At 43.8% G+C, this 18,670-nt stretch overlaps 1 protein-coding gene across 8 annotated transcripts in view; it reads right to left on the bottom strand.

Moving 5' to 3' along the window:
* ADCY2 (adenylate cyclase 2) overlaps nucleotides 1-18,670 on the bottom strand; it is a 297,759-nt gene that overhangs the window by 62,782 nt on the left and 216,307 nt on the right. For all 8 annotated transcript variants that reach the window (XM_061565554.1, XM_061565552.1, XM_061565553.1 and 5 more), the window contains 3 exons: nucleotides 15,168-15,334; nucleotides 5,334-5,445; nucleotides 4,129-4,256 (listed from right to left, as the gene is read on the bottom strand). In XM_061565554.1, coding sequence (XP_061421538.1) covers nucleotides 4,129-4,256; nucleotides 5,334-5,445; nucleotides 15,168-15,334 — 407 coding nt within the window. The remainder of the gene's footprint in view (nucleotides 1-4,128; nucleotides 4,257-5,333; nucleotides 5,446-15,167; nucleotides 15,335-18,670) is intronic.

The following is an 18,670-nucleotide window of genomic DNA, read 5'->3' as shown; positions in this document are numbered from 1 at the left end:
AAGTCGAACCACCGAAGCTTTGTAAAAGATATGATGATTCATGCTGCTGAATCAGTATAAATCATCATATTGACCTCATTTGTACGCATGGTGACTTTATTTATTTGCCATGTCGAGTGTAAGAGAGTTTACGACAAACATTTTAACTTACGCGATCTGACCCAAAAAATGTATTACAAGTCACCATTGAAGCAGTTTATGAAGTTTAGCATTTGATCAGCATTTGAGGAGATTGATAGGGCACCGTGGTAGTGAGATGTTAACGACCTCGCCTGATACACATGAGGTCGTGGGTTCGATCCCGACCCTGACACCTGTACATTTGAAGTTTGCATGTGGATTTTCTCCAGGTCCTCCGGTTTTCCCCTCCCACAGTTTAGAAACGTACGTTCGGTGTTTGGCTGCTGTAAATATCCACACGATAATCCACTTCGTTGAACTATCATTTGTGGCCAGGTTGCTTCTGGAAAAGAGCTATATAGCTCAGTGGGCCTGACCTGGTAAAATAAAATAAAATAGTTAAGTAGAAATAGACAGCTGGGCAGTAGTGGCGTACGTGGCTGCCTGTAATCCAGCACTGTGGAGGCAGCGAGGGTTGGTGGATTACACAAATTACAATGGGCGTCGAGGTGCAATACCCTTGCTAGCCAGCAAAATACAGTACAGCAAAGTGTGGACTGATATAATCTGTCCCTTCTATATGGGATAGAGCGTTGCCCCTATGCACGAGTGTTTTTTTTTCGGGTGCTCCGGTTTCCTCCGACGTGTATGAACACTCACTAATTAACTGAAAACATCTTAATATATATAGAACTGCAGAACAATTGTTGGTGCTGGCTCGCCACCGCCAAGCAGCTTTCGAGGTTGGTCTGTGGTGAGATGCAGTTTTCATGAACTACACTTGATAAAATTAATCATGAGGTTATCAAGAAATATTTACCTCATTAAATGAAAATCATTATGCTGACATGTAATGTGAACTAAATTAACACGAGGTAATGAAACTCGTTTAACTGAGAGCCATAATAAATCCGTTTAATATCTCAAACCAATATAGGAAACAATTTGCTAGATTTTACATTCAAACGCTAATTGACTCTGCAAACGGATGCTTTCTACCATCGAACAAATTCATTCTCTTCTTCTATCAAAACGGGTACATAACTCGAGGGCAGTGATGCAGTCAAAGCACGTAGTGTTGTCATCATCATCATCACAACTATTCGCAAAGTTATCCAAGTGTGTCAGGACAAGGTAGCCTATGTCTAAACAAAAACACAATTTTTTTTTATTTACCAGCTAAGGCCCACTGAGTTATTAGCTCTTTTTCAGAAGCGACCTGGCTATCACAAATGATAGCTCAACAAAGTGGCTATTGTGTAAATGTAAAGCAGCCAAATGCTGCAAACGCATGTTGATGCTAAATGTGGAGGGAAAAACCGGAGGACCAGGGGGAAAATCCATGCGACCACGGGGAGAACATGCAAACTCCAAATATACAGCAGCAGGCGTCAGGGTCGGGATTGAACCCACGAACTCCTGTATACCAGGCGAGGTTGTTAACATCTCCGAGCCACCGTGGCACCCCACATATCGCAAGATAAGCTCAATACGGGGTAGTTTCATAGATCAATGGGGAAGCTGCTATTAGCACATACACAATAACAGAAATTGGAATGTAAAATATTTTCATGCTAAAATATGAGAAAAATAAATAAATTGCGCTTTGTAACCCATGAACCATATTCCCCAAAAAAATGAAATCCAAAACGCATCACTGTGACACGTGTTGTTGGGCAATAATTAGCTTTAACTTACAAGGAACTGCAATCAGCTTTCCGTAACCAGGTCCAGAGTGATGCGGTGCTATTAAATTCGTTGTCAGCGTAAAATCATATTTCCCAAAAATGTAAAACAAAACCGAAGGTGCAAAAAAAACGCGTTAGCAGTTTTTTTTAATTAATTAATTTATAGACCCGACCAATACACACCGAGATCATGCTGCACAGGCTACAGCCAACGCGTGGTGCCAGTATTTGAGCTTAAGTTATTATAAGAAATTGTATCATAAACGTAATGTAATTAGATTATTTTACTTTGGTAATGACAAATATTTGATTGTTACAGGAAATAGTCTTTGAACCTATCTACGTGACTTTACCGAAAGAACCTATCTAAAGAACAAATAACCTATCTAAAGAACCTATCTACGTGACTTTACCGAAAGAACCTATCTAAAGAACAAAGAATCTATCTAAAGAACCTATCGACGTGACTTTACCGAAAGACCCAAGAATATGAATTCCTGCAGTCACGAAATCTTTAAGTCAGGAAATAGCAACTTTTCTCCTACAATTACTTACCACCCACCCAACAGGACTAATATAAGCAGAACTTAATTTTGTCTCGACACATAAAAAAAAACAATAATGAGTCCACCAGGCCAACATAATCAAGCATTATTTGTTTAAGCACGCAAACTTTGGACTGCTTTCAAGTTTCTGGGTCTCATCAGCAGTATAGGGATTACCAAATGGTATTGACCAGCGTGTGTTTATTTAACCAGGTAGACACCCGCTGAGAACCGTTCACCATTATTTGTAGCCTAACTTGTTGAAGGGGAATTGAGTAAAAGATAATAAGAATAGCAAACAAAATCATACTTTTTGTATATTTAAAACGTGCTGCAGATTATAACCCATCGTGTATTAACAGCCGTGAAGATGAACAGATGTTGTTAATAGCAAATATAAACAGAAACCGTAAAAAAAATGTCCATGTTTGATAGCCCGTGGTCAATAAGCTTCTTCTGTAAAAAAAAAATTCCATGAGGGCCCAGCTGTAAGTTAGGATTTTTAATGAATATTTTAAAAACACTGTTTGCAGATAGTGGGACACCCAAATCATTTGGGGCTTGGCACCATATCAATCTCGGGTGCATCTCATGTCTGATTAATGTGCCACCTATTCCCAATGCTGCGAATAACTTTCCTTTAAATGAATAATTCACAGGCTGCTGCTGTATTTTTTTTTATCAATAATGTATCCAAACAAGGTCCGGGATAACCAAACGCTCACGTGCAAGTCTCATGCTCCCCGTTTTGTTATTAATGTAAAAAAAACATTCTGGAACCAGAGTGCCAAACAGCAGATGCCAATTAAGCCGGACAGCTTAAAATCGACAGTTCAATCGCAGCTGTCGTCCAGTAAATTCAGCAAGGCGTTATCAAAGGAGCCAAAATTATATAACAACTGTGCAGAGTAGGGGTTGGGCAGTGGTGCAGCAGTTCACACTTTTCATCTATGAACTTGGCAACTCGAGCTAAATGGTTGATCACGGCTAACATCAGTGGCAAGTGATATTTGAATCGGTCCTGTGCCCCCCACCCCTACCCCCTTCACCAACCTCCACTGGCCAGCGCGATAAAGTATAGTCAAATAAGCCCCATGGCCTACACAGCAGGGCGAGGCCTTTCAGGCGGCAGTGGATTACCAAAGGGTTGGCAATAATTCGTTACGTTTACCGTATGGCGACACGGTGTTGGCTATAACTTGACCGGCACAACCTCGCCCCGAACAATGAGGTGCTGCCGTGCGAGTGGGTGAAGTGGAGTTTAACACGTAGGCGTTCGCGACCAGTATTACTCATAATAAATTAATATGGGTGAAGTGGAGTTTGAGGTTTGTTGGGGTAGGAGTGGGAGTGTGGAGGAGCTCTCAGGTGTACTGCAAGTGCATCATCGCTGAGTGTATCAGAACTCTGATCCTCAATCAATGTTACCCAGGGGGTAGGGGCCTTCTGTGACTCATCCTCTTATCCGCATCTCACTGATTGTATTAACCACAAATCTGAGGATAAAATAAACAACGTAGAAAAAGAAGAATTGGAAAATCCTCAAATTACCTGTTTTGTTAATGGACAGGAGGAGTTGAGTGGCAATGTCATCCCGTAACCACGGGGTTTCTGTGCGAAACAGGACTTGGGGGTTTACGGTCGATTCGGATGGTAACGTGGCAGGTAAGAGGAGTCTTGCTTATCCCAAGTGAGATCCCTTGCTTCCTCACGGATAGGAGCAGTTTCACTGTTGGTGTGAGTGGGGGTGGGCGGGGGGGGGGGGGGCTCCGCACTTTATTGCCTCGCACATGTCGATTCCCATCTTCACGCAGTTCTTGGCGTGGGATGGCAGAGAAATGGGCAGGCCCGACACGCAGTAGTAGCAGTCGCCCAGGATCTTGATCCGCATGCAGTCGTTATCCTGCGTGGCAACGGCAGCGCCAGCGTTACACAGGGAACTGTACGAGACAATTATACTCAAGTGTTTCGATTTCAATGTTAAAAATAACTTGTCTCAGCATCTCCCTCTTGCAGTCTGTTTGGATTCGGAAAAAACGACAACACCCTTTTTTCCATTGGCACGTCTATGCCAAGCCAGCGTGGAGCTCCTCACTGTATGGATAATTTTCTGCCGGCTATTTTCCGTGCCGAGCCAGATCCAAATTTGCGAAACGTTGAACTCGTGAAATATCGGAATCTGGCGTGGAACCAAGCCGGCCAGGAGCGTGGCCTACTGTGTGTTAATAGCGAGCAGCGTTAATCGTACACTGAGGACACCACTTCACCGCACCATCTACGTGGGTCTCAACTCGATTATTGCACATTAAATTAGCGGCCCAGCTCGGCTTCTGTAGTGGAAAAAAACACAATGTTGTGCCTACGGAGCTGCAACTGGTTGTCTCGGTTATACCAGTGGTGTTCGAACTCGGGCAACTATCTGTGATCAATCAGCTTCTCCAGTATCGCTGGTTGATGTTCTCACACTAGTCAACCGATGAATGCATGCAAAAAACGACCCATCGTATAAATTTAGTTTTGTACATTTATTTTTGCTCAGATCAGCTATTCAAATTGAAAGCCGCCTTTCACAGGACCGTCAACGAGTGTTGGGTAAGACACACTAAAGTGACTCCAGAAGTAATTCACTAGCGTTATTCCCAGGTCGTTTCCTGACGTTTCACGATGTTCTACTGACTGACACGATCCCAGCAGAATATTTTATGTCCCATGTGTCCTCTTAAAATTCGATTCCTGGCCACGGCTGACATTGGTGATGAGTGATGTCCAAACCAGTCCCTAGGAACCCTCCTTCACCAAGCAGCATTGACCAGCGTGGTGAAGTGTGCTGAAACAAACCCAACGACTGACTGAGTCATAACTATTTTTTTTAGGTCAGATCGCGTGACTAAGAATGTGCATCATAAACCCTCCTCCACCCGACATCCGACACAAGGATGAGAGGCACTGGCACCGGTCACCTGCACGCACGCACGCTCACCTTGGCGATCTGGTCAAACTTGCCGAACAGCTGGTTCAGGGTGTGGACAAGCTCCGCAGGGGAGCAGTCGCTGGCCAGCCGCGTGAACCCCACGATGTCGGCGTAGAGGATGCTGCGCACAAAAAAGACAAAGACCCCCCATCTATCCTTAACAGACTGGTTGGGGCAAGTGCTGTTAGCGAGTTGCACCTATGAAGGCCGGCACGGCACACGAGGGGGTGTGTGGCCAGCACCATGCCCGGCTGCGTTTGTCTCCCGAGTGGTGATGTACACACACCGCACCAAGTACTCATTTGAGGCTGAGTCGACCTAAGCGGTGGGCGGCAGGACCGGTTCAGATAAGCCGGGTTGGTAGTGCAGCGCGCTAAACCGTGATGCCACTTCTAACCGCCACACACACACAGACGACACCACAAAAAGATCCCCTATTCACGTTAACCCTTACGGATTGCGAAGGCGAGCGCTGTTAGCGAGCACCTACCAAAGCAGGTAAGGCAAACGAGGAAAGGCGGCGAGGTCAGAATCGCGCCCCAGACGGATTTTGTCTGCGCGGGGCCGACGTTGAGCGTACTGCATCGGGTACCCACGTGAGCTACGTCAACTTAGAAGAGGACCAAAGCGGCTTCAAGATACAACCTGACGCTGACGTGTGTTGGCCAAGAATCGAACCCAGGCAGCTGCAATTAGACTGGAATGTGAAGAAGAAAACCCACCGGATCATTGCTCCGCACACACATACACTATTTACAGAAGCGCACTTGGATATGCCTTTTGATCTATACATTGATTTCTGCTAATGAATGATTAGAAGACATAAACACAAACACACACAGACAGAGTACATAGCATATGGATCACACTTTGTTAATGCTACTGAAACATTTATCGCAACCCAAACATGTCATTAATAGGTGATGAAAAAGCAATAATTACAACTAACAGCAAGCTAAAAATAAGCAGGCTCACGCCTCGAAAAAATAAATCCGCTAATTGGTGCAACTCTCCAGATATACAGCCTTAAAAATATAAATAGCCATAGGGCAACATTAATGAGCTTCTCACACTTTGCACGTACTCGACATTAATATATTTTCAGCCGGATATTTACGGAGTGTCACCAATTATCCCAGAAAGCTCATGGGATAACTTAAGAGCTCCAGCTTCGTGCCAAACCAGCTTCGGCTACGCTTGACTTTTGCCAGCAATTGTAAACTCATTACCGTACTATAAAGTTATTCCATCGTGTGACCAGAACGCTGCTCGGTGTTATAAGTTAAGTTGATAAACCGTCGACCGGGCAGTGTTTAAGTGTTTAAGTGTTTCGTAGTTCAGATCCCAATACCATATCAGTGAAGTTTTGACAGTAATGTCAAAACGGTATTGGCACATGTGTTGCTGTAACAATTGATATAATTAAAAATGTACGTAACAGATGGCTAGGTTCAGAAAGAGCATAATCATATTTGAGAGGATTTAGCGACGCCGCTAATAGCTTGGGTTCAGATCAAGGCTTTAAGCACTCGCAATTAAACCAAGGTCTCAATTGTGAAAAAATATGAATTCTCCTCCGTTATTTCGATAAACATGGGGTTGACAAATTAAGGATGATTATTCACATTCATTAAGCGCTAAAATGCAAGGTTTATACGAATTAGGCATATTTCCAGATGAGAATGTTGGTTTCATTGCTATGCGACAAATGCTTTTGTCAGGTTACGTAACGGATATGCCACCTAATGTGGCATAAGGCACCTATTGAAGCGACTTCAGAAATGTGTTTGACATCAACTTCTCCAGCGGCAAATCCCTGACAGGATGTGTGCTTACGCTTCTCCCGGCGAGAGTTATGTTGAGTATTTTCACCTCAAGACATGATGACGGTACAAGTGAACATTAATGGTTGATTGCAAAACATTTGTTTGATTTAAATTCTAACGTTAGAATGCAACATATTTGGAGGGGTGTGAAATCCATAATTTATATAACGTTGAAGGCGCGGAAATGCTAACTACTTATGACAATGTGGGAAAAAGCAATTAATACATTATGCTCTCAAGCATTTTCCCATGTCTGTCAAAATACAGAATTTACCCTGGAATCAAAGGGACTTCTTCATCATGTAAGTTTCAATCGAGTTATATTAATTCATAAAGGACTACGTACACACAGAGACAGACTCGCTACACACCGAGTCGGAGTGTGGCCAGCACCAGACCTGACCACGTCTGTCCCCCCAGTGCTGATATTGACACCCACCACAACACTCGTTACTAATTTTAGATTGCGTCAGTCGATGCGCACGCACACTACACACAAGCGCATGAGACATCGGCCACGAGCCTCAGAGATTATTATGGCGAGCGCTGTTATTGAGCCTCTGTTTGCGATCACCCACACTGCAAAAGTAAACGGGCACCCACGGAGCGTTTAACAAACCCTTGGGGCAACGCATTGACTAACGCCTGAAGAGTACACTGAAGGGTGGATGACGTTGTATCCCCAGTGCTGTTCTTTACACACCGCACCAGACACTCATTTGAGGTTGAATCAACCTGGCGGAGGCCCACGACCGGTTCAGATATTCGTCACTGGTTTTGGCCGTGAGCGGGAATCGAACTCGGGTGGCTGGGTTCGTAGTGCACGAGAATCACGACACAGATTGCCCGTATAGCCTGTAACAGACTGTTGGGGTAAGTGCTGTTAGCGAGCACCTATGAAGGCCGGCACGGCACACGAGGTGGTGGGTGGCCACCGCCGCTCCTGGCTGCCTTTGTCTCCCTAGTGGCGATGTTTACACTCTGCACAAGGTACTCATTTGAGTCTGAGTCCACCTATGGAAGGCCCAGGACCGTTTCAGTAAATCATCACTGGCGTTGGTTGCGAGCAGGAATCGAACTCATGTCGCCAGGTTAGTAGGGCATAGTGCTATCCACTACGCTGCCGCTCCGCACGCAAATCGCTACACCATCACACAGACACACGTGAACGTGTCTTTCTGTTAAACACCTGCTCTGATTTAAGAAAAAAACCGTGTGAAAATGGGATTCATTGGTACGGTGTTTACTCCCCGAATAAATACCAAAACCTCTACCCAAACAGCAAGGAGCCCAATCTGTTCAGTGCTGAAATGAGGCAGAACATGGGCGCTACTGGCTGCTGTGTGGATCATCTCACGAGAGGCCCCAGGGGCACTGCGACACCAGGGCAACGCGGACAGGGCATCGTCGTCATCCATCTCTGTTATATTTTCATCCTCATTATCCATGGCTGCACTTCGCCAGACCTTGGCTGGCAGGAACGATGGCGTCCTTCTGTTCACAGGACACTTTACCAGATTGCAACAAAAATCATAAGGAGCTTTTTGAAACAGAAGGGTGACATTGAAAATGAAACCACCGTGGTTTTGGACCTTACGAGAGGGCAAGATGACCCCCCCCCCCCCAGATTTTATCAGAGATGCTCTCAAAACTATTCAAAACACATTGTAAGTGCTTTCGCCGGCTTAACAAAAGGTGACGAACTATCAAGGTAGGTTAGCCTCTTCAACACTGCGCACCCCCCCCCCCCCCCCAAAATAGGCAGCCATTATCGTCCTCATTGTTTCCATCCTCCAAAAGAAAAAACGGCCTCTCCAAAAAGCGTGAAATGGTGCTGTCACAAATTACGAGGGCAATTTCCTGCCACTTTGCTTTCACCTCTAGCTCCCCTAAGCTCCTAATTACTGGTCCTCTCAAAAGACAAGGCATTGCAGCAGAAGGCTCCTCATTGTCTCTTCAAATCACAGACTCCAGGTTGCCCCTTTCAGTCGGAGCTCACTTTGTTAATGGCACCGGTTTTCGCCTGCAAAAATGCACCCGCACTGTGCTTTGTTTAATTTCCTCCCGAACAAAATGCATTCACACTGAACGATGTTTACAATCAGTCACAAGATGTCCGCTGTGGTTGTTGTTCTTTGAAGAACCCAAGGGTTCTCACAAGAGGAATGTGGAATTTTGAATCCTGGATCAGCATTGATTTAAAGATCTCCCTGAGCCAGGGAGACACGATGATTTGATGTTGACTCGATAAAGGTTTCAGTATTCTTTTAAAGGTTAGTTTATTTTGATGTACCCTGTAAGCTAAGAAGCTCTTGTATCGGGTTTCATCAACAAAATCATCGTTTCCCTGTAAAACAAAACAAACATAGCAGGTCGCAATAAAATGAAAAGAAATACATAATGAAGGAAAAATGGCAACAAATCACATAATGTAGAGTATCTTCCAACATTTTCTTTTAAATATTTGACTAAAGTGAGGATTATGATAAAAGATCATATTGCAAATACCGCATAAAAATGCAAATGGTAAAATAGTTTCCTCGAGAAACATCAAATTTCAAGTTAGAGTAATAATTACAACAGTCACGATATTGCACCGAATAAAATAATACAGCGTCAATATATAACTTGGTCACTTACAGGAAAATCTCAATCGGAGAATTTGAGCTAAACCTTAAAATACCCAGCCAGGTTCTTAAACGTGGACATTTGATGTCCCCAGCATACCAAATTGTCCAACAGTCACCGATGTACACGCAATGCGCAGGGGTCACACACACAAGGTTTTATTCACGTTATGCGGCTTTGGTTTGTGTGATTTCATATATATGCGGCGAGCCTATTTTTACCCAAAATGCACTGGCATGCAGCGCTACTCGGCAGGCAGCTTACGTGTGCGGTGCATTGTCGGTCGGGTGATTGTGTGCATTGGTGGTCTTTGTGTGCGGGCTAGTGTTCCAGACAGGAGCACAGCACCGTTCAGTTTACATATTTGACATGTGTAATTGTTATCTTTTCATACGAGTGCTGTAGTCACCTTAAATCCATGCTGTTTTTGTCACTTAATTTGACTGTGAACGGTTTTTTAAAGTAATTTGTCCAAGTCAACTTTTATTATTGAAAAATGATTTTATTTAATAATAACTTATGTTCTGGATTTTTTTTTCTCTCCTGTCTTGCGGTTGTTTTTGCTCTGATTTCTATTCGCTTTTGTCATTTTGGCGACCCAGGTGATTCTTGTAAGTGAGACTTGTCTCCTGGTTAAACAAAATAAACTTGAAACTAGCAAGCAGAATGGACACAGCTCAGTGCTGCTGCTCCTGCACAGAACCTGTTGCCCTCAGCACCCCAGGTTGTGACTACAAGTCTCTATTTAGGGATAAATTGGCTCTGGGGATTTTTTCACCTTCTTTACGTGATCATGAAAAAAAATCAGGCTTCAGTCCAGCATAGAGATGCTTCAGTTTGAGTGGCTGTCCTATTAAGCTGACATTGAGCATTTCCCTTAAATGCCGATTGTTTCAACAGACGGCGCCCGCCACTCTTTTCTTCGAACTCGCGTGGTGTCGCCAGCAGAGAAAGTTCTCCACCACCCACTTGAGATCCACAGCGAGAAGCTTTTTCTGTTTAGTTTATTGTCCTCCCCCCCCACATACCTCCGATTAGCACGGTTGGCTGCGTACGGTGCAAAAGATGTTCAACGTGCATGCATATGAAACATTCAGTCAACTAAATGTGAGTACATATTTGTGTCAGAGGCAGTCAATGTTTCGCCACCCAATATTATTAGGTCAGCCAATCGGCGAACGCAGGAAGCATTTATACATGGAAGCAAATTTACATTTTTGCTCACCCCTCACTTACTGCTGCCCCTAAATAGCGTTATTCAGTAATCTTGGCCTTCATTCAGACTCGTTGATTTTGTCTCATCATTCACGCTTTGGTCTTTGGTGGGTAGTAGTAGGAGCCGTTGTAGTCGTTGTAATTCTCATGCTTAATAAGGGTGCCACGGTCGATAGAAGTTAACCACCTTACTTGGGATATAGGGCATGGGTTCGATCCCTACCCTGACACCTATATATTTCTATATTTCGAGTTTGCATGTTCTCCCTGTGATCGCGTGGATTTTTATTTGGATTCTTTGGTTTCTCCCGCCACAATTCGAAACGTGCGTTTAGAGTATTTGGCTGCTATACATTTCCACATGATAAGCCACTTCGTTGAGCTATAATTTTTTGCCAGGTCGCTTCTGAAAAAGAGCTGTGTAGCTCAGTGGGCCTCACCTGGTCAAATAATTTTTTGTTATTTTTGTTTATTTTCATAAACTCACAGTCGTCATTGACTAAACTTTCTCAACGAATATTTTCGCCGCTGTTTTTACGAATTAAAGGTGTTCTGCCAGAAAACACGCGCACCACCACAAGGAGGCCAATAGTGGCTTTGCATCTGATCACCCACGTGAAACTTCAGCAGGAGCTGACGCCTTTGCTTGGATGTGACAGTTTCATGATTAATGAGCGCTGTGCCTCTTGTTTGCTTCCTTTGGACACAACTTGTTGACTAAAATGGTTCTCAAGGAATGATTCTTCATGTCATGACACGACTCCGATAACAACACGGTTGGAATATAATTGGCAATGTGATAAAAATGACAACTTTCAAATAGTAGCGGTCATTTTTACTTCAGACATCGCCCATCTTGTGCTCAGGGTTTGGCCGCGCGATATTGACCGAAGTCTCCCGCAGCAGCCAATTTTCGGTGCACTACGGCAAAATCATCGCCATCCATCTCCGTCCAAACTCGCCCGGCGCACGCCTTAACCCTAAACTATGTGCTGCAATGTCAATTAACTGGCAGGCATTTGTTTCGGCTGCTCTGCACCATCTTTAAATATTTGATAAATTATCTGTGATGCCCGTCCCTCTATTCCTGCCCAATTCCAAATTAGAAAACTTTCCTGCTCTCCATTTGTCCATTTTACTTTTTTCACTTTGTGTTTTCATAAAAAAAAGTCCATAGCAAGGCATCGCCCTGCTCGAATGAGCATTGGTTGGTGGTTCGTGGTCTTAAGCCAGGAGTGGAAATTCTACGTTCTTATGGCAGGGGATAATATAACTAAAGGATAACCACTATTCGGTAATCTTAAAGTGGTGCTCACTGTTGTGAACCCTGTAGTGATGATGGATTGAGTTGTTCCCCAACGATGATTTAAACTCAGGAGTTGTGTGCCACAGGAACACTGAGACATGATAATATTTCAACTGTATGGCCTCTTCTGTTTGCTGACACCCATACGTGTTGTATTTCCTTCATTACTTCTCATTTTATTCTTCACATCCCGTTTCACATTATCATTTTAATATTTCATGAACAAAAAAAAGTCTCAGCAGTGCTTTATTCACTGTTTTAAATGCGTAATGGTTACAAGGCACATCTCAGCCTGACCTGACCATGCGTCCAGGATACAATGTCCTAACGAGAAACATTACTCAATATTCACTCCAAGTTGCACAGTGATTCTTGGTAAATGCACAAAAACGATGTAACATCTACAGTAGTAACAAGACACTTCGCATAAAACCATTAATATATTTCACTGCATGGTTTTACGCATTCAGAGTGCAACGTATATACTGTTTGTAGAACTTATTTCGTACCGTACGTAGCCAAATGAACACATACAACCAGTAAGGTATATTTATGTGGCACACGTATCATAGATGGAAATGTTTCAGGCCAGAAATAAACGTGTCATTTTTTTTCACACGTGACTACTTAAATATCATAGTAAAGATCAAGAAGTCATCATGGCCATTGACGTTTATACCCCGAAATCTTGCCATCACTTTTTGACTCGTGCCAGACCTTATGACTGTTGCACAATCAACACCCCGAGCCTCAGGGTCTGCTTGCAAAGTACCCTGCCATCTTCCCCTTGACTGTTGACCTCTGAGTGCCGTTCCAATGCCTCTTGTGGAGACCCCGCACTCCTCCACCGAGCACACGCGCCCTGCCCTGCATAACCTCCTCTTCTTGGTAGCGTTCGCAACAATTCACCGCCACAATCTATTCTGACTCCAAAGTTGTTAACCCTATCTGCTAAGAAATTTCTAGAATTCTGCGCCGAAACCTATGCTAAGAAACACAGTGAGTCAAAATCTGTGACCTCAATATAGACATTATTGCTGCCTCAAGCGCCCATCTCTTGGCACTAAAGTTAATATCTGTCTGTTTCTAAAGTTATTGATATTGGTCCTTCAGACAATCCATCCTGTTAACACAAGCACTGTAGTAATTCAAGTGCCTCCATGTTCAACCAAGCAATGCTGCAAAAGGAATCTCCACACAAGGACCTGAACTAGTGGTGGAAATTCCATATTATCATCGTGGAGGCTAATCTCTATATAGTATGACCACTGCTGAGGTTCTTTCGGTAAAGTCACGTCGATAGAAAGAAAAAAAAGTGAAAAAAACCCACTAATGCAGACTGTCGCTTGGTTATTAAGTTTGGTGAGTGTACTGTCAGTCTACAATGTAGACTGTAGAATGGTTATTAAGTTTGGCGAGTGTACTGGCAGTCTATAACGTAGACTGTGGCCTGGTTATTTAGTTAGGTGAGTGTACTGACAGTCTATAATGTAGACTGTCGCCTGGTTATTAAGTTTGGCGAGTGTACTGACAGTCTATAATGTAGACTGTCGCCTGGTTATTTAGTAAGGTGAGTGTACTGGCAGTCTATAATGTAGACTGTCGCCTGGTTATTAAGTTTGGTGAGTGTACTGGCAGTCTATAATGTAGACTGTAGCCTGGTTATTAAGTTTGGTGAGTGTACTGGCAGTCTAGAATGTAGACTGTCGCCTGGTTATTAAGTTTGGTGAGTGTACTGGCAGTCTATAATGTAGACTGTCGCCTGGTTATTAAGTTTGGTGAGTGTACTGGCAGTCTATAATGTAGACTGTAGCCTGGTTATTAAGTTTGGTTGAGTGTACTGGCAGTCTAAAATGTAGACTGCTACCTTGCTTGGTACACAGGAGGTCGTGGATACGATCCTGACCTTGACGCCTGTATATTTGGAGTGTGCGTGTCCTCCCCGTGGTCGCGTGGATTTCCCCCCGGGTCCTCCGGTCTTTTCCATCCACATTTAGAATGCGTTTAGAGCATTTGGCTTCTATACATTTGCACGTGAGAAATCACTTCGTTTGAGCAATAATTTGTGATAGCCAAGTCGTTTCTGAAAAAGAGTTGTAAAGCTCAGTGGGCCTTAACTGGTAAAATTTCAAAAAGTTCGTAATAGTTTGATTGGCTCCACTGGGATGGGTCACCAAGTCAACCTCTCGCCAAGATTGAACATGAAAATGCCCCACCGTAAGTCGAGCGATACAACTCAACTGCCACCGGAGTAGATTTTGATGATTATAAATTAATCGACAGCCAAAGCTCCATTTAGCATATAAGCTTTCCACAGCCACTATGGAGTCAACTCCGGAAGCTGCCTGCGGCAGTGCATGGCGATTGCTTGGGAGAATAAACGCTCAACGGAGAACCGCGCGCTGAAGACAACGGTCTCCGTTTCACACCGATATCTAAAACAACAAAATCGCATTTAAATCCATCGGCCCATGGGTCTTTTTCGAGCAATCTATATTTTAAAGCAGATAATTAGCCAGCCCAGACGTGCGTCATGCCCACCTCACCGACATTGTGCCTCAACGTAATCATGACGATGACTTAAAAATCGTAGTCCTTAATGAATTAATTTAACTCTAATGAAGCTTACATGATGACGCTAAAAATCTCTTTGATTTCAGGGTAAATTCTGTCTTTTGACAGACCATGGGAAAATGCCTGAGAATATAACGTACAAATTATATTCCAAAATTGTCATAATCAGTTAGCGTTCCCGCACCTCCGATAAGCACAGTTGGGCTACGTGCGGTGCGAAAAAAGTTAATCATACATAGACGCGTACGTACAACGCCAGCCACGAGGTGCCGAGCTACCCACCCCACCACCCACCTGACACTCTTGTGCCGCCGCACGTAGAGGTTGTGGAAGTTGTTGGAGTTCTCGGGCAGCAGCTGCTGCTGTTGCTGCCCGCAGAAGGGGCCCTTGAGGCGTTGGATAATCTCTGCCTTCATCTCCAGAGCGATGTGCGCCGGCAGCACGGACAGCAGCAGCCGCTCCTGTGTGTGTGTGTGTGCAGCGATAGTTCAATGCTAACGATGTGCCGTTTCATCGGGTGACTTTGTGTTGTGCATGTGTGTACGTTGACATTCTTTCGCGCCGTACGTAGCCAACCGTGCTAATCGGAGGTGCGGGGTGAAGGAGAACTAACTAAACACGAACAACAGTTCTGAAGAAATCAGTGTCAATCTATAAGCGCATAGCTCCAGTGGTTTCCTAATATCTATCTATCGGAAGGAAGAGCGTTCCAGATGGACCCTGAAGCGCATCTGAAAACGCCAACAGTTATTGCCGCTATCTTGGCGTGGTCTGGGACTGTTTTGTTGCAGCTTTTGCTGCCTTGTCCAAGCTTAGTAAATCGGACTTAAATAATTAGTGGTATTTATTTATATTTAGTGACTTGCATACCTTTTTCTCGATTTTGCACTGCTATCGTTGTTTCTGTATTGCTTGTAACCTGCTGACTGAGCCGCCCATACTGACATCTCTGAAAAGAGCTTTATAGCTCATCGGATTCCTCCAGTATACAGATTCTGATTCTGGGGGGGGGGGGGGGGGTTCAAGCGTTCCGAGCACTCCACTTGAGCTGGATCCACACCGGAGGCATCGGTTGTGCAACTCGGTTGCATGCAACTGAATCACCTGTATTTGGGAATCTCTGCAACCGGTTGCTTATTGTTGCTTACACTTGCCTGCTCTACTTTCAAGTGATGATCAGGCATGGTGGCTACCTTTTTAAAGGTGGCTACCTTTACAACAAAGACCAAAAACCCCCTTTAACAGACTGTTGGGGAAAGTGCTGTTAGTGAGCACCTATGGAAGTCGGCATGGCACACGAGGCAGTGGGTGGCCAACACCACAGCACCAGTTACTCATTTAAGGTTGAGTCGACCGAGGGGAGGTCTAGGACCAGTTCAAATATTCGCCACTGTTATTGGTCATGAGCGGTAATCGAACTTGGGTCGCTGAGTTTGTACCGCAGTGCGCTAGCCACTTCATGACCCCCCCCCCCTCCACACACAGTCCAGCGGTCACGTCCAAGCGTCTCCCTGCTCAAGCGAGTGAGGGGCGGCGCTCATATTCATTGCAGGCCTTGGGTCAGTCGTGGAAATTACATATTCCCAGGGCAGAGCCTAGTCCATCCACAAGATGACCACTGCTGACGTAAACAGTATTGTACCACTCTTCTCGTCGATGTAGCAATGACTGGCTGGTGAACCCTGACAAGCGATTGAAGTTTGAACCTTCCGCTTTTTTCCATCGACATAACCAAGCAGATTAAACTATCGTCCATTAGGGCTGAGATACAATGAGTCATTAATACTTAAATACACATGTATTTTTTTATTTGCGTTCCCAATAATCCTATATTGGTATCCCCATGTTTCAAACATCACCCTTATTACGTCTCTCAACATCGAATTGCCAGTTACATTAATGCTCCTACGCCCCCATAGCACTCTGACACTACCCCCGGACATCTGTGTCATTCACTCCCCTGGCCCTGTTCAAGTCCAGGCCTGTACAAGAAATAAGTAATATTAAAAAAAAAACTGTTTTAAAAACACGCTTTAATGAAATGTACCGTACTAGTAATGGAAGAACTCCACGACTCCAGGAAGTGGTCCTGAGGCTTGCCATAACGTAAGGGACCGTGGTGATTTACAGCCAACGTCAGTTGAGCGTGGACAATTAGACCCAAGCCGAAACATAACTTCTAAAAAAGAATGATTAAAAATAAATGTTAATTGTTTTATGATAGAATATAGTATTGTCATCAGTATGACACAAGTATACCAAGTTTGCAGTCGATATCGCATTGGGAAGTGGGTTAAAATAGAGTTACAATATTTGAGGATACAACAACAGAGTTAATAAAAAGCGTGTAAAATGCCTCCTTCCTCCAGAATGCCAATGCTCCACTGTTAAGTACGGCCATATAACGTATATTTGAGATGCCATATGACTTCAAATTGTGTTGCATTACAGTGACATCATCTGAAGCTAGTACGTCATCCTCCTATCCCATGACCCCAACAGAGTCTAACGACCCTGTCAGGAACGAGACTGTCAGTCTATCGTATGAAGACTCCGGCAGCAACTTATTAATACATTTATAATAAAGAAATAAATTCCTCTGGTTTTTTTTTTTCAGGAAAACCCCGTAAGTGAGCTGCATCATTGCACAGGGCAGTAACTTGAAGAATAAAGTCACTAAGGTGAGCAGAAGTTATTCATGCTTGATGAAACACACAGTAGGGATGTTATGTAAAAACATTCGTTTGAATGAGCATGGTGCTAAATCTCATTATAATAGTTCCAAAGAGCAATGACCATGGAAAATGTGGTCATATGAGTGATGAGATAGTTCATTATCGGGGCATATGCATTTAAACATGTTTAATGCAGAACACACATGGATATAATTTACATGATCGTTGCTTGGCCTGGTCATTTGTTATCTCGATGTCGTTGATGTATGCTTTCAGTATATATTTGTGGGTTCTTGGTGACATTTCCATTGAAACCAGAAATAAAAATAAAATGAGAAATGGGCTGGTACCGATGTCCCCTGGTGGTTAGAGCCAAATAAAGTTATTCCATATTCCCATGGCAGGGACAAGTCTCTCCACTTGACTACCAATGTGGACATAAAATTTTAAAATAAATTTGTATCAATCATAGAGCTCTAATTGATAAACTGTTTAAACAACAACTTGTTGAATAAGACATACTGTATTCAAATACGGATCGATTTCAACAACATGTGTTGATATTTATGTTTTACAGGCATTAATTTAATGATTTCTGAAGCCACTAAAATGACAACGCACACACACACATACAACACCAAATGAGCCTTGGCACGATGCAGGTTCGTGACGCGCGTGCGATGAAATGACCTTACATTGATGCGGCCACAAGATGTCTTGTTGAAATGGTGAGGCCACGGGGGTTTTAATGAGGCACAAATGTACGCGCGCCGCCAATACCTGTAAACGACATGCCAGGGACCGGACGCGGCACGTAGCGGGAAACTAATTCGGTGTCAAGGGCCAGAATAAAAATTAATACATCGATGTAGCCACCTGCTCTGCTGCTGCCAGGGCTATTGTGCCCTCTGTGACAGAAACGGTTTTCATCAAAATGGTCCGGAAAAAAAAGAAAAAATTGGAAAGCGAATTTGTCAGCGATTATTGTACGCAATTCTGCGAGATGTACACACGGTCAATGCGTGTTTACCAAAGTGACGTACTATTCAAGTACCAAAACAGTAACAGCTATCTATAGGTAAAAATTATTTGATATTTGCATTCATGACTGTACTGCAGAAT

This window comes from Lethenteron reissneri, chromosome 35, assembly GCF_015708825.2.
Source record: "Lethenteron reissneri isolate LAM-NWPU_2019-01 chromosome 35, ASM1570882v1, whole genome shotgun sequence".
In the NCBI taxonomy this organism is placed as follows: Eukaryota; Metazoa; Chordata; class Hyperoartia; order Petromyzontiformes; family Petromyzontidae; genus Lethenteron; species Lethenteron reissneri.
The sequence above is the reverse complement of the archived record's forward strand: the minus strand, read 5'-3'. Positions and strand labels throughout refer to the sequence as shown.